Source organism: Selaginella moellendorffii, unplaced genomic scaffold, assembly GCF_000143415.4.
Source record: "Selaginella moellendorffii unplaced genomic scaffold, v1.0 SELMOscaffold_64, whole genome shotgun sequence".
NCBI classification, from domain to species: Eukaryota; Viridiplantae; Streptophyta; class Lycopodiopsida; order Selaginellales; family Selaginellaceae; genus Selaginella; species Selaginella moellendorffii.
This window is the reverse complement of record NW_003314325.1, coordinates 1,390-22,572: the sequence shown is the minus strand read 5'-3', so window position 1 is coordinate 22,572 and position 21,183 is coordinate 1,390. Positions and strand designations below refer to the sequence as shown.

At 45.1% G+C, this 21,183-nt stretch overlaps 5 protein-coding genes across 11 annotated transcripts; 3 read left to right on the top strand and 2 right to left on the bottom strand.

The window, feature by feature from the left end:
* Nucleotides 1-27: 27 nt before the first annotated feature.
* Nucleotides 28-4,295, bottom strand: LOC9648561 (protein MLP1). 2 transcript variants are annotated; one of them, XM_002984692.2, is made up of 12 exons: nt 3,598-4,295; nt 3,328-3,531; nt 3,021-3,269; nt 2,322-2,954; nt 2,029-2,261; nt 1,846-1,979; nt 1,642-1,781; nt 1,505-1,588; nt 960-1,439; nt 675-884; nt 443-622; nt 28-360 (listed from the first exon to the last, which is right to left on the bottom strand). In XM_002984692.2, exons 1-12 carry the CDS (start codon nt 4,102-4,104, stop codon nt 76-78), a joined length of 3,339 nt encoding a protein of 1,112 aa, XP_002984738.1. In that variant the 5' UTR covers nt 4,105-4,295; the 3' UTR covers nt 28-75. The 2 variants fall into 2 exon arrangements, with proteins under 2 accessions (XP_002984738.1, XP_024545752.1); XM_024689984.1 differs by having other exon boundaries at nt 211-360; nt 415-622.
* Nucleotides 4,296-5,142: 847 nt separating this feature from the next.
* Nucleotides 5,143-6,822, top strand: LOC9644999 (pentatricopeptide repeat-containing protein At2g34400). Its single transcript, XM_024689871.1, has 5 exons — nt 5,143-5,254; nt 5,357-5,504; nt 5,815-5,848; nt 5,948-6,037; nt 6,253-6,822. The coding sequence occupies exons 1-5, from the start codon at nt 5,143-5,145 to the stop codon at nt 6,820-6,822; spliced, it is 954 nt and encodes a 317-aa protein (XP_024545639.1).
* A 740-nt stretch (nt 6,823-7,562) lies between these two features.
* On the top strand, nt 7,563-8,804 carry LOC112351687. Its single transcript, XM_024690031.1, has 3 exons — nt 7,563-8,114; nt 8,494-8,500; nt 8,565-8,804. The coding sequence occupies exons 1-3, from the start codon at nt 7,823-7,825 to the stop codon at nt 8,662-8,664; spliced, it is 399 nt and encodes a 132-aa protein (XP_024545799.1). The 5' UTR covers nt 7,563-7,822; the 3' UTR covers nt 8,665-8,804.
* Nucleotides 8,805-14,178: 5,374 nt separating this feature from the next.
* On the bottom strand, nt 14,179-15,988 carry LOC9648769. Of its 2 annotated transcripts, none has more exons than XM_024690015.1 (4): nt 15,315-15,988; nt 15,045-15,248; nt 14,708-14,986; nt 14,179-14,641 (listed from the first exon to the last, which is right to left on the bottom strand). In XM_024690015.1, exons 1-4 carry the CDS (start codon nt 15,807-15,809, stop codon nt 14,540-14,542), a joined length of 1,080 nt encoding a protein of 359 aa, XP_024545783.1. In that variant the 5' UTR covers nt 15,810-15,988; the 3' UTR covers nt 14,179-14,539. The 2 variants fall into 2 exon arrangements, with proteins under 2 accessions (XP_024545783.1, XP_024545784.1); XM_024690016.1 differs by having other exon boundaries at nt 14,179-14,634.
* A 1,187-nt stretch (nt 15,989-17,175) lies between these two features.
* On the top strand, nt 17,176-20,148 carry LOC112351682 (pentatricopeptide repeat-containing protein At3g12770-like). 5 transcript variants are annotated; one of them, XM_024690020.1, is made up of 4 exons: nt 17,176-17,236; nt 17,301-19,209; nt 19,280-19,371; nt 19,751-20,148. In XM_024690020.1, the coding sequence occupies exon 2, from the start codon at nt 17,467-17,469 to the stop codon at nt 18,526-18,528; it is 1,062 nt and encodes a 353-aa protein (XP_024545788.1). In that variant the 5' UTR covers nt 17,176-17,236; nt 17,301-17,466; the 3' UTR covers nt 18,529-19,209; nt 19,280-19,371; nt 19,751-20,148. The 5 variants fall into 5 exon arrangements, with proteins under 5 accessions (XP_024545788.1, XP_024545789.1, XP_024545786.1 ...); XM_024690021.1 differs by having other exon boundaries at nt 17,176-19,209; nt 19,751-19,830; nt 19,880-20,148; XM_024690018.1 differs by having other exon boundaries at nt 17,176-19,209; nt 19,751-19,879; nt 19,940-20,148.
* Nucleotides 20,149-21,183: the final 1,035 nt, after the last annotated feature.

The window sequence follows — 21,183 nt, the reverse complement described above, 5'->3', positions numbered from 1 at the left end:
GCCATTTTCTTCCGGCATGCAAGCAGCTGGAACGAGAAACAAAGCGCCAGCTTTCTAGCGAGTGAAACAAGCGCACTAGCGCCATACCTCGTTCTCTTTTCCTTGAGAAAAGCTGAGAAGCTCCTCGTTGATGGCAACCAGGTCTTCGAACTGGCGCCTGTGATCGCTGGACTGCTTCTCGGCCGCTCTCGACTGGCCTCGCAGCTGGAAGTTCTCAAACTCGAGAGCCACCACCTGGTCTTGCAACTGTTGTAGCTTTGCGTCCTTTGCCGCGAGAGACTGCTCCATCGCCACTGTTTTGTGATCGGCTCTGGAGAGGTCACGCTTGACGGTGTTCAGTGTGGCATGCAAGCTCTTCGCCTGCGGAGACAAAATAAAAAACAGTTAGAACATGAACTGAGAATCACTTACAACTTTGGCTTCGATCAGAGAGCAAGCTAACATTCTCTGTTGCATTCTTCATCTCCAGCTCCATCGCAGACTTGAGCTTCTGCATTTCCTGTGCCTTGAGCTCCAGCTCTTTGATCTTCGTGCTTTTGGCATTCAAGGCTTCCTCAAGAGACACGTATTTTTCGGTGTTGCTAAGCCGCTCGGTTCCTAGAATTTGTACCATCTCTTTCACCTGCAAGAGAACAAAGAGTTTTTTTGCAAGGTGATCCAGAAGTTGGACTTACACTGTTTCTAGCACCCTCCAGCTGCCTGGTTAGCATGGCCTGGGATTTCTCAAACACGGACTGAGAATTCTCCATCTCCTTGAGTCGAAGCTCCAGCCTTTGCACGGTGGCGTTTCTCTGTGCAACAGCTTCTTCCATCGTCCGTGCCTTGGCTTGGCAATTCGAAAGCTCACTTTTCACAGACTCCAAGCTCGCGTACGCCTCCCTCGCCTGCAAAGATGCAACAAGTAGCGATCAACAAAAGCTCTGATGGAGAGATAGAGAAAAAGTTCTGCGATGACTTACGTTGTGTCTTTCTTCTGATACCTTCGCTTCCAATCCAGTGCGACTCACATCGGAAGCGGACTTTAGGTTCTGAATGGCCTCCATTTCCAGCTTCATCTCTTCGAGTTTTACGTCCTTTTCGGCCGCTTCTTCCACTAAGTTTGAGATAGTGTCTTGGCTAGTCGCAAGTTCTTTCCTCAGTGTATCATCGAATGCTTCTTCGAAATCTTTTCGCAGCTGCTCGGCGTAGGAATTCGCAGTGGCCAAGGCCCGAGACATCTGGTCCATGCTAAAGCTTTTCTCGGCTAAAGCTTGCTCCAGTGCTGCAATCCTTTTGCAGCTGTCCTGGGATTCCTCGGCTTGAAAAGTCTTCAAGGCCTCGAGCATCTCTTCCACCTTGAAGCTCTTCTCTGCGAGAGATTTCTCTAGCGCATCAGCTTTATCTTGGCTTTCCACCAGTTTGGAGCTCAACATGTGAACTATGTTCTCAAGATCCTCTTCCTGGACTAAAGTGACCACATTAGCTAGGCTTCCTTTCTACTTCAGGATCTTCAAAAGAAACTTACTTTTCTCTTGAACGCAGCCTCCAGTTGTTCGGTTGACCGATCTCTCGCAACGCCCTCGACGCTTTCGGAAAGTTGAGTCGTCACCTGTAAGTACTTCTGTAAATGAAAAGAAGAGGAAAAGAAACTAGATTCATTACCTCAATGAGCTCGTCACTGGAAAAGCTTTCCGTGGTTTCTGATAGATTGTTGTGAGAGTCCTTGACATCAAGTTCCTCCAAAGCTTTCAGTTTATTCTCTTCTTCTTGGCACAGAAGTGAGATTTCTAGCAAAGCATCTCCTAGTAATTAACAAGTAGTTTCGTCAGCTAAGGTGAAAAATGAAGACGAAAGATTTTCCTCCACCTTGTGTGAATTTCTCGACAACAGGCTTTCCCTCTGTGATTTGTCCAACCTCGGTCAAGCTTACAGCAGTCTGAGTACACGAGTCTTTGTTTTCCAGCAAATCTTTCGGTACTAAAGCTTGCATCCTCCAGTTCCTGAAGTACAAACAGTTTAGAACGAGTAACGCTATTGAGCAAGCATTACCTGATGACGTCTATAAGCATTGCGCTAGAAACATCAGTTTCATCACTCGAGTCTCCAGCGTCGACAGCTTTGTCTTGTCTTTCTACTAGTGAATGTTCATCAGTTTTCGCTTTACTCTCTTCTAACTGGGGACGAACTTTCGGCTGTTGTAAATCAAGCTGCTTCAAACCTCTGGAATCACATGTTGTTTGTGTGAAGCTGCTGCATAACGCCGGCAGTGACGAGAGCTTGAACTGGAGTAAAATAACAAAAGATTGAAAGACCGGCTAAGTTTCATCAAAGAACTCAGGTACCTTTGGACAAAAGTTCTGTTCCTGGCTGTGCGTCACCTCCTGTTCTTGCTTTAGCTTGTGAAGCTTCACGGGATTCGTCACAACGTGTTTACTAGCAGAGCGATCTTCGTCACGAGTTTGCGTGTTCGGGTCGACATTTTCTGCCTCGAAAGCTGGAGAGACGTAGAGGTACGAGTAGCCTTGAGGAAACCCCTCGTAGCCTGTTCTTGTCCCTGCAGTTTCCTCAAGACTCCCAATATCAAGCTCTCCAGAAGTTTGCAACACTCTCGACGTCGTCTTTCTGGTGAAGTTGAAAATTCTCGGGGGCCTCATCTCCCACGGACTCTTGCAGCTGCAAGAAATCTCCAGCTTTGTAATGTGCTCCAGCCCGTTAACGTTCTGTCTTTGATGATCGTGCGAGTTTTGTCGCCCGGAGAGCATCTCCTGGAGCTGCTTGTTCTTGTCCAGCAGCTTGTGAATTGTCTCGTGAAGCTTTTTCGCGTCTGTGCTAAGCGAAACGTCTGCAGGTTTTCTTCCAGCTTCTCTAGTTGTAATAGATTCTTCGGTACGATCATCGGACTTTTCAGAAGATCGTTCCAGCTCAGGAGTTTGATCCTTGCGAAGTTTGGAAGGATCCTCCAAACCTTCTGAATCCTAACACAGGAAATCTAAAGTGAGACCTCGAGATCAAATAAAGCAACACGTAAAAGACTTGAAAACCTGGTCGTGCTTGTCGCTTAAATCGTCCTTTTGGAGAGCATCGTCCAGTGAGTTGTCAAGAAAGCTCAGATACTTCCCAAGAAAGCTCCCCTTCACCTCGCCAAGTTTCTGCTTAGACACTTCATGCTTGAGCCTCTGCTTCTGCAGAAAGTTGTCAAGCGCAACCCGGTCACGCTCCATGGCTTCTTTCACATTTCCAAGAAAGAAGCGCCTCTCCTTCTCTCTTTCCTTTTCGAGAGATTCTGGAAGCTGAGAACACGCAACCAAATCAATACTTCCGACCTAGAAAACTATATCTAAGTGTCACCTTCGTGGTTTTGGGACCTTCCAGCGCTGGTGCTGTCTGATCCTCTTGCTTTGCAGTCGCTACATTCGTTCTTGCTGAAATAACCTTGCCATCGTCCAAACCTTTGGTTCTCACGCTTTGTAGAGCTATCCTGTTCTCTATATTCTCCTGGCATTGAGAGCATACGCAGATATCCAGCAAGCTTCGAAGACGTCCTTCCGCGGCCTATAAAGAAGAAAGAAGAAATAAAACGATGGTCTAAACTCAAGAAAGAAGGAGCCTTCGACCAACCTTAGCAGAAGCTTCCATGTTCAAAGCATTCTCCTCCGAGTCGATGAGCACCTCAATCTCATTGAGAAGCTTTAACTTCTCACGAGAGAACCCCGCCAAGTCCCACAGCTCCAGCTGCCTCTTCTTGTTCATCAAATCCCCACCGTGATCCTTCTTCGACCCGAGCGTGCTCTGGACCCTGGACCAAGCTGCCCTGTTCGACCAAGGATTCGATAGGAAGCCCTTCCCATTCACCGACATTGTCCGAAGAGCATTGGCCTGGAGCGCGCGGAGAAAGTTTGGATCGTGCGGTGGTGGTGAGTGATTGAGCTGCCGGAGGGAGAGGAGTGAGGAAGGGTGAGGAAGTAAAGGAGGAGGAGGAGGAGTGGCGACATTGATGTCGCTGGAGATCTTCTTGCGCTTGGCGGTGCCGGCGCCAGGCCTCCACTCCATAGCCACGCGCGAGAAGGGCCACTGGAAACCCTCTACCCTGAAATGCCTCTTCTTGACGCCATTGAGAGCTTCCATGGCTGGATCATGCTCGCGCTACCCCGAGAGCATTGCGCCGCCGGAGCTGCCGCCACTCTGTTCGCGTGACAATGTTATAGCAGTTAGTCGTTAAACCTGGAAATGGTCTGCTGCCACGGCCACCATGGCCTCGCCACGTGGTCGGCGACGATCGTGTATGCGGGGCAGTCACCAGAGCTTACGCCGTCAAATTAAAAACAAAGAACGCCATGGTAATGCTCGGCTGGCATGGTAATTCATTTGAACTGTGGCATCATGCTCGCTCGCCACGTGGTCGGCTAGGATCTTGTATGCGAGGGCGGGAATAAATTTAAAAACATGAATATTCGTTTCTTCTTCATTGCTTCGTTGCGAGGGTTTTTTGTGTGGAGGAAGTGCGATGGCGGGCAAAAGCTCGACGAGGGCAGCCGACAACGAGAAGAAGGGGAAGAGGAGAATGCCGAGGAAGGAACGTCGCGGGATCACTGAATCCCAACGGCAGCGCCAGGACAAGGAAAGGGCCAAGGCTCAAGCTGCGCAAGGTGAAATTTCGTGCAATCTCTCCCGAAATATCTCTCCCTCACTCTCAATCTCTCCCTCACACTCGAAATCTTGGCAAAGATTCTCTCTTTCTCTCTCGATCTCTGAAATCTTGCTGTTTCAGAGAAGAAGACGCGCGGGAACGATGCAGAGAGAGGAGCAGGATGAGGCCGCGAGCTCGTGGTGCTGTGAGATCGTCGAAAGAAAGGGCGCGAGGCCATGTATCGAGCGGCAATCTGTTGTCATTTTGTGAATTTGATCCAAGGCGGCTGACTTTCATCCTACATTCTCCCACTGCCTGGTCCGGGCGCTTAGCCGCGAGAGTTCTCTCTCGATCGAGCGATTTCCAAGCCAACGCCGCCGCGGATGGAGCTTGCGCTCGGATTTCTGCCGCACCAGTGGCTGGATTTCGATTCTGGGAGGGAAGAATGTAGCATCGACAGAAATTTTTAAAAATATTTAGGGTACAATTGTCCATGGCGGCCGCGTCTTGGATCGCACAGCGCGCTCCCGCTCAGAATGGCGCCAGGGCGAGCTCGGAATCCCCAGTTCCTGGTGGCGCCACGGCGAGCTCCATCGGATGGCCGCTTTGCTACTGCGGGAGCAAGTCGGATGGCATCTCGTTTTCACTGTAAGTCATTCTCGTTTGTGCTTGAGCTTGGAGTCGCGAGTGTGTGAGCGCTTGTGCTAGGGTATGCTGCTGATGGTGTTCCCGGTGTGCCTGGTTTTACAGCTCTGAAACTTATGAGGAAGCACGGCTCGCTAGAAAATCTAGTAAGTGCAGCGGCAATTCGGACGGTTGTGAAGCCATACATGCAAGATGCTCTCAAGGAGCATTCCGTGTTGCTTGAGAAAAACTTGGAAGTTTTGTCCTTACGCAGGTAACTGGCTATTCTTTTCTAGCATCCAGGTGATTTTCTTATTTCCTTTTTCTTGCAGAGATATTAACGTAGAGCTACCAGTTGAGTGGTGCTTGTCCAGGGATAAGTCAAACGATCTTGCTGCATTGCAGTGGCTGGAGAAAGAAATTGAAATGCTGCATTGTGTCTAAACAGAGGTATCTGGCTATTCGTTTCTAGCATCCAGGTGATTTTAATATATTTTCTTGCAGAGATATTGACGTAGAGCTGGTGCTTGTCGAGGGATAAGTCAAGCGATCTTGCTGCATTGAAGGAACTTGAAACGTTGCAGGTTGTTTAGCAGCGGTGAACTGATCAGGCTCAAGGTATGAAAATTTTGAGCTCGCTTTATCGTTTCTTACTACGGCCTTCGTAGAATCCATAGTCTGTCCTTGATGGAAGCGAAGGTTGGTCCACTTCTGCAGAAACCTCAGGGTCTTTCAAATGAAGTGTACAGACGAATGCAACGTCAGGGATTGAAACCAGCCATTGGCATTGTTGTTGGTGCTCTCAAGGTATGTAGAAGCATGAAAGATCTACAACTAGGCAGGAGAATTAACAGGGATGTTTCCGAGACAGGTGACTTCTCAAACATTATCGTCGCCAACATCCTGCTTGATCTGTACGCGAAATGCGGAAGCATGATAGATGCTCGTGGAACATTTGACAGCATGCCACATCGCGATGTTGTCTCCTGGAATTCGATCGTACAGGGATATGATATGCACAGAGTGGAAATGGTGAAATGGCTCTACAGTTGTTTGCTCCTCTGGGAGACGAAGGGTACAAACCGGATCGAGTATCAGTTCCTGGTGCTCTCAAGGCTTGTTCCAGCTTGATAGAGAAGGATTCCGGGCAGGCTTTGGATGGTCAACGGGTGGTATTCTTAGAGAGGAGCAGGGAGATTCACAGGAAAGCAGTAAAACTTGGCTTAGACTCGGATCTCTTCGTCGCGAGCACCTTGATTGATCTTTACGCAAAATGTGGGAGCTTGACAGAGGCTCGTCGAGTTTTCGAAGGAATGAGCCATCGTAGTGTGGTGACATGGAACTGCATGATTCTCGGGTATGCCAGCAGCGGCGAGGGTGGTGAAGCTCTCGATATCTATGCTCGAATGCGTCGTGGAGACACTCCACCGGATGCTTTAACTTTCATCGCAGCGCTGAAAGCTTGTTGCCGTCTTGCGGACGAGGAACTTGCCCATGCCCCGGCACGCATTCGTGGCATGTTTGTTCCCCCATCGATGGATCGATCAGTTGTTTATGGTGAAGAAGAAACGGAAGTCTTGAAGATTCAGTAGTGACCAACACACTTGTGGAGTTCTATGCCAACTGTGGGAGCATGGTGGAGTCTCGCAGTTTCTTCGACAGTATTGAACGTCCAGACGTGGTTTCTTGGAACTGCCTCACTCTTGGTTATGCTCAGAACGGCAAAGGCGAGCAAGCTCTTGAGATATTCTTTAGCATGGACGAGAATGGTTGCGCTCCAGATCGTGTCACAGTTCTTGCTGCACTAAAGGCCTGTGTCACCTTGGCTGAGAAGGAACAGGGCCAGATTGTCGACGGAGGCGTCGTTAAGCTTCGGGCTTTGCAGAGAGGCAAGGCCGTGCATGCTCGAGCTCTCGCTTTTGTGGACGGAGAAGACCTCTCGGTTCATAATGCTCTCGTTGACATGTACGCCAAGTGTGGAGGCATGGTGGATGCTTGGGTGGTTTTCCAAGATATGGTGGTGCGACTTGGACGGGGATAATCCTGGGGTATGCTTGCGGCGGCCAGCACAAGCTCGTCTTACAATCGTTCGAAAGCATGCAAGAGGAAGGTGTTAAGGCAGATCATGTCACTGCTACTGCTGCATTTAAGGCTGTTGCGACTCTAGCAGAGAATGAAGACCGCAAGCTTGTGAAGAAATAGCTGGAGAAAGGCAGAGCTCTCCACTTGCAAGTCGCAAGGATTTGCGAACTGGATGACTACTTTTCGGTGGATATGTATACCAAGTGTCAAAGCATGGCGGAAGTCTTCACAGCATCAAAGGCCCCTTGATCTTGGGATATAGTCGGTTTGGAGAACCCGAGCGAGCTCTGGAGTTCTACACTCGGTTGCTGCACGAGAAAAGCTTGTAACCGGACGTACGTTGCTGCTCTCAAAGCCTGCGCTGAGCCTTGCAGCACTGGACTTCGGGCAGCAGATTCACGTACAAGCTTGCAGTGCTGGACTGGATACAGAGGCATCGGTGGGAAGTTCTTTCGCTCAAAACGAGGCGCTCAAAGAGCGTGGCCTTGCAAGGTGGACGCGGTGGTGTGGATGGCATTCTTAAGTTCGTGCCTCAAGTGGAGAAATGTGGAGCTTGGCAGGATGGCCTTCAAGTCGGTTCTCAAGCTCGACGATGGAACAGGCTCTGCGTACTCTCTCACGTCCAACATCTATGCCCGAGGTCAGTCGGATTTACAACTCCAACATCATAGGAAACAGTTGTTGGAACGATTTAATGCTTCTTTTAACAGGAAGGCATGGGGACTCAAGAGAAAGGAACAGAACACAAGCGAAGAACAGCGAAGAACAAGGATAAAGCAAGGAGAGGGGAAGCGGTTTAAAGGTATGTAATCGTTGCCTAATCCTACAGCAAAGCATGGAAGTTTCTGGTCCCATTGGCCCCCGATGTTCATCATTTTCTCGCTCAACATGCCTTTGTGACCTTCCAACCAGCAGTGGCCTTGTTAAACAAGCAGCTCCGCAAGCTTACCATGGATATGTCACTCATGTTGGTAGAGCCACAAACGCTCGTGTTTCCTCTCGTTTTTCTTCTGTCTTGCTTGGCTTGCATACTTTTCGTGTGTCGAATGAGCTTCCCTTCTTGCGAGTGAGTTCTTGAAGTGGCTGTCCAAAAGGCTTAAAATGACATGTTGTCTGGTTTTTTGTAAAATTTGCGTCACTTGGCTTGTACAAACTTTGTTCAATCCATGAATTTGCGACAGGAAGGAGGTCAGTCGGATTTACAACATCGTGGGAAACAGTTGTGGGAATGATTTAATGCTTTTTTTAACAGGAAGGCATGGGGACTCAAGAGAAACGAGCAGAACACAAGCAAAGAACAGCGAAGAACAAGGATAAAGCAAGGAGAGGGGAAGCGGTTTAAAGGTATGTAATCGTTGCGTAATCCTACAGCAAAGCATGGAAGTTTCTGGTCCCATTGGCCCCCAATGTTCATCATTTTCTCGCTCAGCATGCCTTCCAACCAGCAGTGGCCTTGTTAAACAAGCAGCTCCGCAAGCTTACCATGGATTTGTCACTCATGTTGGTAGAGCCACAAAAGTTCGTGTTTCCTCTCGTTTTTCTTCTGTTTTGCTTGCTTGCATACTTTTCGTGTGTCGAATGAGCTTCCCTTATTCTGGCTGTCCAAAAGGTTTAAAATGCCATGTTGTCTGGATAATTTGCGTGACTTGTCTTGTAGAAACTTTGTTTAATCCATGAATTTGCATCTTACACGACAAGAAGGAGAGCGCTTGAACGTGGATGATGGTGTGCTTTGGATCAACGTAGCCAGTGGAAGTTAGGAAAATGGAAGAACGAGGTAAAAACATTGACAGCAAAAGAAATGATCCTGTGATCTCCAGGTTTGCGGACACTGGAAACACTCGGTCTCGGCGATGAGGTTACTTTTTGGCGCAACAAGGACATCGATGTTCACTTGGTTGCTAACAAGAGGATGTTCTCGAGCTCAAAGGGTTGAACACGTAACAAATAAAAGGGAAAGAGTTGACGGCTTATAAATTCCCACACTCTAGGATTTTGGGAATTTAGGGTTTGATGGCAGAAACTTTTGGAAGGCTATCTGGGGATCATGGGTTGGAGAGGAAAATCAATGTTTTTTGGGATTCTGGTTGTGACCGTGATATTATCTCACAGAAATTAGTAGATGAATTCAATATTACTGTGGACAGTAATTCAGAAGTTAAAGATTTCAAGTTTATGGTGGAGGATTGTGAATTTAGAACAAGTTTGACTGTAAAACCATTGATTCTTGATCATGATATAATTTTGGGTTCACCTTGGATACATCAACATTGCTTAGAGTTAGACTGCAGTGGCACTATAAACAGTTTAACTTTTGAGGTCAATAATTCTATATATTGCCTCAAGGAGATTGATGGTACCCTTGATGATCACTACCAATTATATAAGTGCAGAAAATACAAGAAAATAAATCAACATATATGTACTACTTTTCATTATGCAGAATACAGTGGGAGAATCAATGATCATCACATCACAATTGCATTTGATAATGGTTCTGATTGGTCAGCTATAACACTTCAACTTCTCAAGAAACTTGGGCTCAAAGCAATTCGTGATTACAAGTATTTTACAAAAAGATTAACTGCAGATGTGCAAATGAAAGATGGTTATGGAATTGAGAATTTAACGTATAAAATGGGAAGCTTTTCAGAAAGTACAGATTTTATTGGTATAAAAGAGAATATAGATACCATATTTTTGGGGATGAATTGGCTTAAGAAGCACTCAGCAATAATTGACTTCAGGAATCATATTGTTACTTTTAAATCTAGTGAATTGGGTTGCTGGTATAGACTTCAATATCCAAATGGTGTATTTGAAGTCAGTAAAGATAGATTTGTTACTGAGACAGATAGTTTATGTTGGTGCCACCAAAAAAAAAGGGCCTCAGTCTTGGTTATGGCAAAGGCAAGCAAGCTCTGGAGCAATTCTTTAGGATGGACAAGAATGGTTCTCCAAATCACATCACAATTCTTACTGCACAGGATCAGATTGTTGACCAATACATTGTTAAGCTTGGAGTTTTTGAGTTCTAAAGGCAAAGCCGTGCATGCTTGAGCTCTGGCTTTTGTGGACCAAGGGGACCTCTCTCATGGACATATACCTCTCTGGACATGTGTCATAACATAAATTGTTTTATATTTTGATTCTGTTTGAATAAATATTATCATAAGTAGAAATACTTTGCTACACATTGCTACATTCAATGCTTAGTTTGTTTAATAGTAGTGTTATTTCTCTAAATTAATCCAATTGATCAATTAAAGTTTATAATTTTTAACATGTTGATAATGTATAAACACAAGATTAATCTTATTGAATATGATAGTAGAATAAACTAGAATATCCTAGAAAGCGTTTAGTGTTTATATAAATTAAAACAATATTTATAAATTAGAGATACAAGATTAATCTAAATGAATAACAACTGTTAGATGGTAGAATATCCTAGAATATTCAAGCATATTCTAGGTATAATCACTATCCCCTTATAGGTTTGGTTAAGCAAACAAATAATTTGGTGCACGTTGCATGCAATAATACTTAATTCTTAATAGTAATATTATTTTTATTTATTAATCCATTTGATCAAATAAACTTTTATAATTATAAAGATATTGATAATTTATAGACACAAGATTAATCTTATTTAATATCAACCATTTGACTGTAGAATAAACTAGAATATATTAAGAAGTGTTTAGGAAAGTTTACAAGATTAATTTAATTGAATAACAACTGTTAGAAAATATCTTAAAATATCCAAGCATATTTTAGATATATCCACTACCCTTCTACAGGTTTGCTTATGAAAACCAAAAATTTAGATAAATTGAAAACTACAAATAAAATTTTCACTAAAAAATATAACATATATATTTATACATATGTATAAAGTTTTACAGAAAGAGAATGATTATTTATATTTTCAAAATAATATTATAGTTATAAAGAATACTCACTATTAAAAAATATTATTCATTTTTTTAATTTGAAACAATTATGGTTTCATTTATATTAACCCAAATTAAACGCCAGGTATATCTTATTTATATTTACATTATTGTTATTTTATTAGTTTTTTATTTAGCATTGGATTGAAATATTATTGGATATTCGTGGTATATTTGATTGAAATTATTTATTAAAATTGTCTAACACTAAGCACCAACATAGATTAGAACTTTGAACAACTATAATATTTCATTTAGTATTTCTTATGACAAAAATTTATCCAAATTTTCTACATAGTTTTCTTTTTTTCTAAATGTATAAAATACAAACTTATGACTTGGAATAAATACATGTCTATACATGGCATGCACCATTATTTTGAAGATTACTAAACTACTTAAGTGTTACCTCTGATTTGTGATCTCTGGCTCCATCGTAACTTGATCATAACTTGATCAAGGAGGCAGACTTATACTATGTACATACCAAAACAATCACCTTTGTGCTAACTTTCACATATACTAAAGAAAATTACATATATAACTTGTAGTCAATTTCCCATAATTAATGTAGTCGTTCCCACGTTCTATTTCTTCAAAAGAATTACCAACAATGGAAAGGCATGAAAAGACCATAATCTGGTAATGCAAAACAAACCAAACAAAATGGACTGTGCTAAAAAAGTATTTATTAAATTTGTGGTCAAAATGAGCACCAACACAAACTACTCATCTCTTTGCCAAATCTATCTTTACTTGCTTCATATATACCAGATGGGTATTGAAATCTATACCAACAATCCAACTCTTTGGATATAAAAGTAGCAATATGATTCCTGTAGTTAATTATTGCTGAGTGATTATGAAGCCAGTCAATCCCAAGAAATATGGTTTCTCTATAATCTTCTAGACCAATAAAATTTCTTCTTTCTAAAAAGTTTAGTTATAACATACCAATTCCATAACTTTCATTTGAACTTATGGAGTTAGCCTTTCTGCAAAATACTTGGAATCGTGAACTACTTTAACCCCGAGTTTCCTGATAAGTATTCCAGAACTTGCACAACCATTATCTATTTCAATTCTGATTTTCTGATCATTGATTTCCCACAGTATGTATATGTTGATTTATTCTCTTGTATTTTTCTGGTCTTAGATAAGTTGTAATCACCCATGAGGCAATATGTAGTCCTCAAATGTTAGAGTATTTATTATGCTATTGCAGTCTAACTCTAAGCAATGTTTATGTATCCAAGGTGAACCTAAAATTATATCATAATCAAGAATCATTGGTAATACAGTCAAAGTCCTCATAACTTCACTCATAAACTTTGAGTTACTGTTAATAGTAATATTAAACTCATCCTTTGCCATCAAACCCTAAATTTACAAATTTTATGGATTAGATCCTTGAGGGGCTTTTGCTAGTCAACAACTTACACATGGTTCCACCATACAAGGAGAATAGCAAAAAGAACTTTCTCAACTTTTCCAATTGTTGGTTGTGCTGCAGCACGCAGCATTCAAAGAACGTACCCTAATTTACCTTAAGAAACCGGAAAAATTAGTCCGTTACACTCGGGCATGAGCTCCAAAAAATTTCAAGCGCCTCCATGATGATCATTCCGGGATATGCCTCGATTGTGTTCCAACGTCGCTCAAAGCTCCTCGAGTCCACCAGCTTGCTCGCCTATTGGCCACGATTCGTATACGTTGCGAATAGCCTCTCGGGTTTAAGTTTCTGCTTAGACGCTTCATGCTTGAGCCTCTGCTTCTGCAGAAAGTTGTCAAGTGCAACCCGGTCACGCTCCATAGCTTCTTTCACACTTCCCAGAACGAAGGGCCTCTCCTTCTCTCTTTACTTTTCGGTAGAGCTATCCTGTTCTGTATATTCTCCTAGGATTGAGAGCATACGCAGATATCCAGCAAGCTTTGAAGACGTCCTTCCACGGCCTAGAAAGAAGAAAGAAATAATAAAACGATGGTTTAAACTCAAGAAAGAAGGAGCCTTCGACCAACCTTAGCAGAAGCTTCCATGTTCAAAGCATTCTCCTTGGAGTCGATAAGCGCCTCAATCTCATTGAGAAGCTTTAACTTCTCACTAGAGAACCCCCCGAAGTCCCACAGCTTCAGCTGCCTCTTCTTGTTCATCAAATCCCCACCATGATCCTTCTTCGAGCCGAGTGCTCTGGACCATGGACCAAGCTGCCCTGTTTGACCAAGGATTCTATCGGAAGCCCTTCCCATTCACCGACATTGTCCGAAGAGCATTAGCCTAGGAAAAGGAGTGGCGACATTGATGTCCCTGGAGATCTTCTTGCACTTGGTCGTGCCGGCGCCAGGCCGTGCGAGAAGGGCCACTGGAAAGCCTCTGCCCTGGAATGCCTCTTCTTGACGCCATTGAGAGCTTCCATGGCTGGGTCATGCTCGCGCTACCACCGAGGCTGCCGGAGCTGCTGCCACTCGCAGTTAGTTGTTAAACCTGGAAATGTCCCGCCCAAGTCGAAGTATATTCGTTCATTTGAAATTTAAAACAAAAATGTTTGCCTCGTAAACTTCCGGAGATACAGAAAACTCGGCAGTTCGTCAATGTTTCTCGGCGAGATTGGACTTGATCTGGAATCATACAAGAGCTTGCTATGAATAGTTTGATCTAGGCGCGAACCTTAGTTAGCGGTGGAATTGCTGTCTCCATACCTCGAGATTTTTCTCGAACGAAGGTTCCAACGCGATTGTAGAAAAGCTTGCCCTGGGGTCAAGCTCGTACCTTGACACTGGACTCATTCTCGAGCTCCCATTCTCATCGTCGGTCGCACAGAGAGCTTAATCCGATGGAAGATAGGGGCGGCGGATTTGCGTCGGTCAGCCTCTTCGAGCATCGGATCGCCCCATTGTTGCGAGAGCCTAGTCTAGCCAGTGAAGAAAAATATCTTACTGAAAGAAAGATCACATTGACCATCTGGAGGTGTTGGATCACATAAAATCCTGGAGTATTCTTCTTGTTACGTTCGATCCAAGCCGATCAAACGTCTTGGGTGTAGAGGTTGTCTGGAAGACAATCCTAGCAGCCTGGCAGCATGACACCTGATCTCTCTGTCAAGAACTCCTATGGAAGTGCTTAAGCCTTGGTTCCCGCAAACTCCTCGTGGCGATTCGGTTTAAGCGGTCTACCAGCCTTCTCGCAATCTGGCTGCCGGATTGGCTTCAGTTCACTACGAGGCATGTCCTCCGTTTTCTAGTGTCTAGACAAGGCGGCGCCAGCAAAGCTAAGTTAAGTTCGCGCGGTTACTTCATCTGACTTTTCAGAAGATCGTTCCAGCTCAGGAGTTTGATCCTTGCGAAGTTTGGAAGGATCCTCCAAACCTTCTGAATCCTAACACAGGAAATCTAAAGTGAGACCTCGAGATCAAATAAAGCAACACGTAAAAGACTTGAAAACCTGGTCGTGCTTGTCGCTTAAATCGTCCTTTTGGAGAGCATCGTCCAGTGAGTTGTCAAGAAAGCTCAGATACTTCCCAAGAAAGCTCCCCTTCACCTCGCCAAGTTTCTGCTTAGACACTTCATGCTTGAGCCTCTGCTTCTGCAGAAAGTTGTCAAGCGCAACCCGGTCACGCTCCATGGCTTCTTTCACATTTCCAAGAAAGAAGCGCCTCTCCTTCTCTTTTTCCTTTTCGAGAGACTCCTGCTTCGTGAAATCTCTCTTCATCGTTTCTGGAAGCTGAGAACACGCAACCGAATCAATACTTCCGACCTAGAAAACTATATCTAAGTGTCACCTTCGTGGTTTTGGGACCTTCCAGCGCTGGTGCTGTCTGATCCTCTTGCTTTGCAGTCGCTACATTCGTTCTTGCTGAAATAACCTTGCCATCGTCCAAACCTTTGGTTCTCACGCTTTGTAGAGCTATCCTGTTCTCTATATTCTCCTGGCATTGAGAGCATACGCAGATATCCAGCAAGCTTCGAAGACGTCCTTCCGCGGCCTATAAAGAAGAAAGAAGAAATAAAACGATGGTCTAAACTCAAGAAAGAAGGAGCCTTCGACCAACCTTAGCAGAAGCTTCCATGTTCAAAGCATTCTCCTCCGAGTCGATGAGCGCCTCAATCTCTTTGAGAAGCTTTAACTTCTCACGAGAGAACCCCGCCAAGTCCCACAGCTCCAGCTGCCTCTTCTTGTTCATCAAATCCCCACCGTGATCCTTCTTCGACCCGACCCTGGACCAAGCTGCCCTGTTCGACCAAGGATTCGATAGGAAGCCCTTCCCATTCACCGACATTGTCCGAAGAGCATTGGCCTGGAGCGCGCGGAGAAAGTTTGGATCGTGCGGTGGTGGTGAGTGATTGAGCTGCCGGAGGGAGAGGAGTGAGGAAGGGTGAGGAAGTAAAGGAGGAGGAGGAGGAGTGGCGACATTGATGTCGCTGGAGATCTTCTTGCGCTTGGCGGTGCCGGCGCCAGGCCTCCACTCCATAGCCACGCGCGAGAAGGGCCACTGGAAACCCTCTACCCTGAAATGCCTCTTCTTGACGCCATTGAGAGCTTCCATGGCTGGATCATGCTCGCGCTACCCCGAGAGCATTGCGCCGCCGGAGCTGCCGCCACTCTGTTCGCGTGACAATGTTATAGCAGTTAGTCGTTAAACCTGGAAATGGTCTGCTGCCACGGCCACCATGGCCTCGCCACGTGGTCGGCGACGATCGTGTATGCGGGGCAGTCACCAGAGCTTACGCCGTCAAATTAAAAACAAAGAACGCCATGGTAATGCTCGGCTGGCATGGTAATTCATTTGAATCGCTCGCCTCGCCACGTGGTCGGCTAGGATCTTGTATGCGAGGGCGGGAATAAATTTAAAAACATGAATATTCGTTTCTTCTTCATTGCTTCGTTGCGAGGGTTTTTTGTGTGGAGGAAGTGCGATGGCGGGCAAAAGCTCGACGAGGGCAGCCGACAACGAGAAGAAGGGGAAGAGGAGAATGCCGAGGAAGGAACGTCGCGGGATCAGTGAATCCCAACGGCAGCGCCAGGACAAGGAAAGGGCCAAGGCTCAAGCTGCGCAAGGTGAAATTTCGTGCAATCTCTCCCGAAATATCTCTCCCTCACTCTCAATCTCTCCCTCACACTCGAAATCTTGGCAAAGATTCTCTCTTTCTCTCTCGATCTCTGGCTCGCGAGCTGAAATCTTGCTGTTTCAGAGAAGAAGACGTCCAAGAATCGTGATGCAGCGAGGGGAGCAGGAGCAGGATGAGGCCGAGCTCGTGGTGCTGTGAGATCGTCGAAAGAAAGGGCGCGAGGCCATGTATCGAGCGGCAATCTGTTGTCATTTTGTGAATTTGATCCAAGGCGGCTGACTTTCATCCTCCATTCTCCCACTGCCTGGTCCGGGCGCTTAGCCGCGAGAGTTCTCTCTCGATCGAGCGATTTCCAAGCCAACGCCGCCGCGGATGGAGCTTGCGCTCGGATTTCTGCCGCACCAGTGGCTGGATTTCGATTCTGGGAGGGAAGAATGTAGCATCGACAGAAATTTTTAAAAATATTTAGGGTACAATTGTCCAGATGCTCTCAAAGAGCATTCCGTGTTGCTTGAGAAAAACTTGGAAGTTTTGTCCTTACGCAGGTAACTGGCTATTCTTTTCTAGCATCCAGGTGATTTTCTTATTTCCTTTTTCTTGCAGAGATATTGACGTAGAGCTGGTGCTTGTCGAGGGATAAGTCAAGCGATCTTGCTGCATTGAAGGAACTTGAAACGTTGCAGGTTTTTTAGCAGCGGTGAACTGATCAGGCTCAAGGTATGAAAATTTTGAGCTCGCTTTATCGTTTCTTACTACGGCCTTCGTAGAATCCATAGTCTGTCCTGATGGAGCGAAGGTTGGTCCACTTCTGCAGAAACCTCAGGGTCTCTCAAATGAAGTGTACAGACGAATGCAACGTCAGGGATTGAAACCAGCCATTGGCATTGTTGTTGGTGCTCTCAAGGTATGTAGAAGCATGAGAGATCTACAACTAGGCAGGAGAATGAACAGGGATGTTTCCGAGACAGGTGACTTCTCAAACATTATCGTCGCCAACATCCTGCTTGATCTGTACGCGAAATGCGGAAGCATGATAGATGCTCGTGGAACATTTGACAGCATGCCGCATCGCGATGTTGTCTCCTGGAATTCGAGCGTACAGGGATATGATATGCACAGAGTGGAAATGGTGAAATGGCTCTACAGTTGTTTGCTCCTCTGGGAGACGAAGGGTACAAACCGGATCGAGTATCAGTTCCTGGTGCTCTCAAGGCTTGTTCCAGCTTGATAGAGAAGGATTCCGGGCAGGCTTTGGATGGTCAACGGGTGGTATTCTTAGAGAGGAGCAGGGAGATTCACAGGAAAGCAGTAAAACTTGGCTTAGACTCGGATCTCTTCGTCGCGAGCACCTTGATTGATCTTTACGCAAAATGTGGGAGCTTGACAGAGGCTCGTCGAGTTTTCGAAGGAATGAGCCATCGTAGTGTGGTGACATGGAACTGCATGATTCTCGGGTATGCCAGCAGCGGCGAGGGTGGTGAAGCTCTCGATATCTATGCTCGAATGCGTCGTGGAGACACTCCACCGGATGCTTTAACTTTCATCGCAGCGCTGAAAGCTTGTTGCCGTCTTGCGGACGAGGAACTTGCCCATGCCCCGGCACGCATTCGTGGCATGTTTGTTCCCCCATCGATGGATCGATCAGTTGTTCATGGTGAAGAAGAAACGGAAGTCTTGAAGATTCAGAGCTTCGAAAAAGGAAGGGCCGTTCGCTTGGAAGCTGGTAAGCACTATTCAAACATCTTAGTGACCAACACACTTGTGGAGTTCTATGCCAACTGTGGGAGCATGGTGGAGTCTCGCAGTTTCTTTGACAGTATTGAACGTCCAGACGTGGTTTCTTGGAACTGCCTCACTCTTGGTTATGCTCAGAACAGCAAAGGCGAGCAAGCTCTTGAGATATTCTTTAGCATGGACGAGAATGGTTGCGCTCCAGATCGTGTCACAGTTCTTGCTGCACTAAAGGCCTGTGTCACCTTGGCTGAGAAGGAACAGGGCCAGATTGTCGACGGAGGCGTCGTTAAGCTTCGGGCTTTGCAGAGAGGCAAGGCCGTGCATGCTCGAGCTCTCGCTTTTGTGGACGGAGAAGACCTCTCGGTTCATAATGCTCTCGTTGACATGTACGCCAAGTGTGGAGGCATGGTGGATGCTTGGCTGGTTTTCCAAGATATGGTGGTGCGACTTGGACGGGGATAATCCTGGGGTATGCTTGCGGCGGCCAGCACAAGCTCGTCTTACAATCGTTCGAAAGCATGCAAGAGGAAGGTGTTAAGGCAGATCATGTCACTGCTACTGCTGCATTTAAGGCTGTTGCGACTCTAGCAGAGAATGGAGACCGCAAGCTTGTGAAGAAATAGCTGGAGAAAGGCAGAGCTCTCCACTTGCAAGCCGCAAGGATTTGCGAACTGGATGACTACTTTTCGGTGGATATGTATACCAAGTGTCAAAGCACGGCGGAAGTCTTCACAGCATCAAAGGCCCCTTGATCTTGGGATATAGTCGGTTTGGAGAACCCGAGCGAGCTCTGGAGTTCTACACTCGGTTGCTGCACGAGAAAAGCTTGTAACCGGACGTACGTTGCTGCTCTCAAAGCCTGCGCTGAGCCTTGCAGCACTGGACTTCGGGCAGCAGATTCACGTACAAGCTTGCAGTGCTGGATTGGATACAGAGGCATCGGTGGGAAGTTCTTTCTCTCAAAACGAGGCGCTCAAAGAGCGTGGCCTTGCAAGGTGGACGCGGTGGTGTGGATGGCATTCTTAAGTTCGTGCCTCAAGTGGAGAAATGTGGAGCTTGGCAGGATGGCCTTCAAGTCGGTTCTCAAGCTCGACGATGGAACAGGCTCTGCGTACTCTCTCACGTCCAACATCTATGCCCGAGGTCAGTCGGATTTACAACTCCAACATCATAGGAAACAGTTGTTGGAACGATTTAATGCTTCTTTTAACAGGAAGGCATGGGGACTCAAGAGAAAGGAACAGAACACAAGCGAAGAACAGCGAAGAACAAGGATAAAGCAAGGAGAGGGGAAGCGGTTTAAAGGTATGTAATCGTTGCCTAATCCTACAGCAAAGCATGGAAGTTTCTGGTCCCATTGGCCCCCGATGTTTATCATTTTCTCGCTCAACATGCCTTTGTGACCTTCCAACCAGCAGTGGCCTTGTTAAACAAGCAGCTCCGCAAGCTTACCATGGATATGTCACTCGTGTTGGTAGAGCCACAAACGCTCGTGTTTCCTCTCGTTTTTCTTCTGTCTTGCTTGGCTTGCATACTTTTCGTGTGTCGAATGAGCTTCCCTTCTTGCGAGTGAGTTCTTGAAGTGGCTGTCCAAAAGGCTTAAAATGACATGTTGTCTGGTTTTTTGTAAAATTTGCGTCACTTGGCTTGTACAAACTTTGTTCAATCCATGAATTTGCGACAGGAAGAAGAGCGCTTGAACGTGGATGATGGTGTGCTTTGGATCAACGTAGCCAGTGGAAGTTAGAAAAATGGAAGAACGAGGTGAAAACATTGACAGCGAAAGAAAGCTTTTTGATCCTGTGATCTCCAGGTTTGCGGATACGGTGAAAAAACTCAGTTTTGGTGGTGTAGTAACTTTTTGACTTTGTAGGGTTGAACACGCAACAAATAAAAGGGAAAGAGTTGACGGCTTATAAATTCCCACACTCTAGGATCTGTAGGGTAGGGAATTTAGGGTTTGATGGCAGAAACTTTTGGAAGGTTATCTGGGGATCATGGGTTGGAGAGGAAAATCAATGTTTTTTGGGATTCTGGTTGTGACCGTGATATTATCTCACAGAAATTAGTAGATGAATTCAATATTACTGTGGACAGTAATTCACAAGTTAAAGATTTCAAGTTTATGGTGGAGGATTGTGAATTTAAAACAAGTTTGACTGTAAAACCATTGATTCTTGATCATGATATAATTTTGGGTTCACCTTGGATACATCAACATTGCTTAGAGTTAGACTGCAGTGGCACTATAAACAGTTTAACTTTTGAGGTCAATAATTCTATATATTGCCTCAAGGAGATTGATGGTGCCCTTGATGATCACTACCAATTATATAAGTGCAGAAAATACAAGAGAATAAATCAACATATATGTACTACTTTTCATTATGCAGAATACAGTGGGAGAATCAATGATCATCACATCACAATTGAATTTGATAATGGTTCTGATTGGTCAGCTATATCACTTCAACTTCTCAAGAAACTTGGGCTCAAAGCAATTCGTGATTACAAGTATTTTACAAAAAGATTAACTGCAGATGTGCAAATGAAAGATGGTTATGGAATTGAGAATTTAACGTATAAAATGGGAAGCTTTTCAGAAAGTACAGATTTTATTGGTATAAAAGAGAATATAGATACCATAATTTTGGGGATGAATTGGCTTAAGAAGCACTCAGCAATAATTGACTTCAGGAATCATATTGTTACTTTTAAATCTAGTGAATTGGGTTGCTGGTATAGACTTCAATATCCAAATGGTGTATTTGAAGTCAGTAAAGATAGATTTGTTACAGAGACAGATAGTTTATGTTGGTGCCACCAAAAAAAAAGGGCCTCAGTTTTGGTTATGGCAAAGGCAAGCAAGTGGATAAGAATGGTTCTCCAAATCACATCACAATTCTTACTGCACAGGATCAGATTGTTGACCAATACATTGTTAAGCTTGGAGTTTTTGAGTTCTAAAGGCAAAGCCGTGCATGCTTGAGCTCTGGCTTTTGTGGACCAAGGGGACCTCTCTCATGGACATATACCTCTCTGGACATGAGTCATAACATAAATTGTTTTATATTTTGATTCTGTTTGAATAAATATTATCACAAGTAGAAATAATTT

Coding starts and splice junctions, on each gene's coding strand:
- LOC112351682 (XM_024690020.1), top strand. CDS start 17,467: ATGGCTCTACAGTTGTTTGCTCCTCTGGGAGACGAAGGGTACAAACCG.
- LOC9644999 (XM_024689871.1), top strand. CDS start 5,143: ATGGCGCCAGGGCGAGCTCGGAATCCCCAGTTCCTGGTGGCGCCACGG. Junction 5,255..5,356: donor GATGGCATCTCGTTTTCACT/GTAAGTCATTCT, acceptor CTGGTTTTACAG/CTCTGAAACTTATGAGGAAG. Junction 5,505..5,814: donor GAAGTTTTGTCCTTACGCAG/GTAACTGGCTAT, acceptor GAAACGTTGCAG/GTTGTTTAGCAGCGGTGAAC.
- LOC9648769 (XM_024690015.1), bottom strand. CDS start 15,809: ATGGAAGCTCTCAATGGCGTCAAGAAGAGGCATTTCAGGGTAGAGGGT. Junction 14,987..15,044: donor AAGGTCCCAAAACCACGAAG/GTGACACTTAGA, acceptor GCGTGTTCTCAG/CTTCCAGAAACGATGAAGAG. Junction 14,642..14,707: donor TAAGCGACAAGCACGACCAG/GTTTTCAAGTCT, acceptor TTCCTGTGTTAG/GATTCAGAAGGTTTGGAGGA.
- LOC9648561 (XM_002984692.2), bottom strand. CDS start 4,104: ATGGAAGCTCTCAATGGCGTCAAGAAGAGGCATTTCAGGGTAGAGGGT. Junction 2,955..3,020: donor TAAGCGACAAGCACGACCAG/GTTTTCAAGTCT, acceptor TTCCTGTGTTAG/GATTCAGAAGGTTTGGAGGA. Junction 1,782..1,845: donor TGTCGAGAAATTCACACAAG/GTGGAGGAAAAT, acceptor GTTAATTACTAG/GAGATGCTTTGCTAGAAATC.
- LOC112351687 (XM_024690031.1), top strand. CDS start 7,823: ATGGCATTCTTAAGTTCGTGCCTCAAGTGGAGAAATGTGGAGCTTGGC.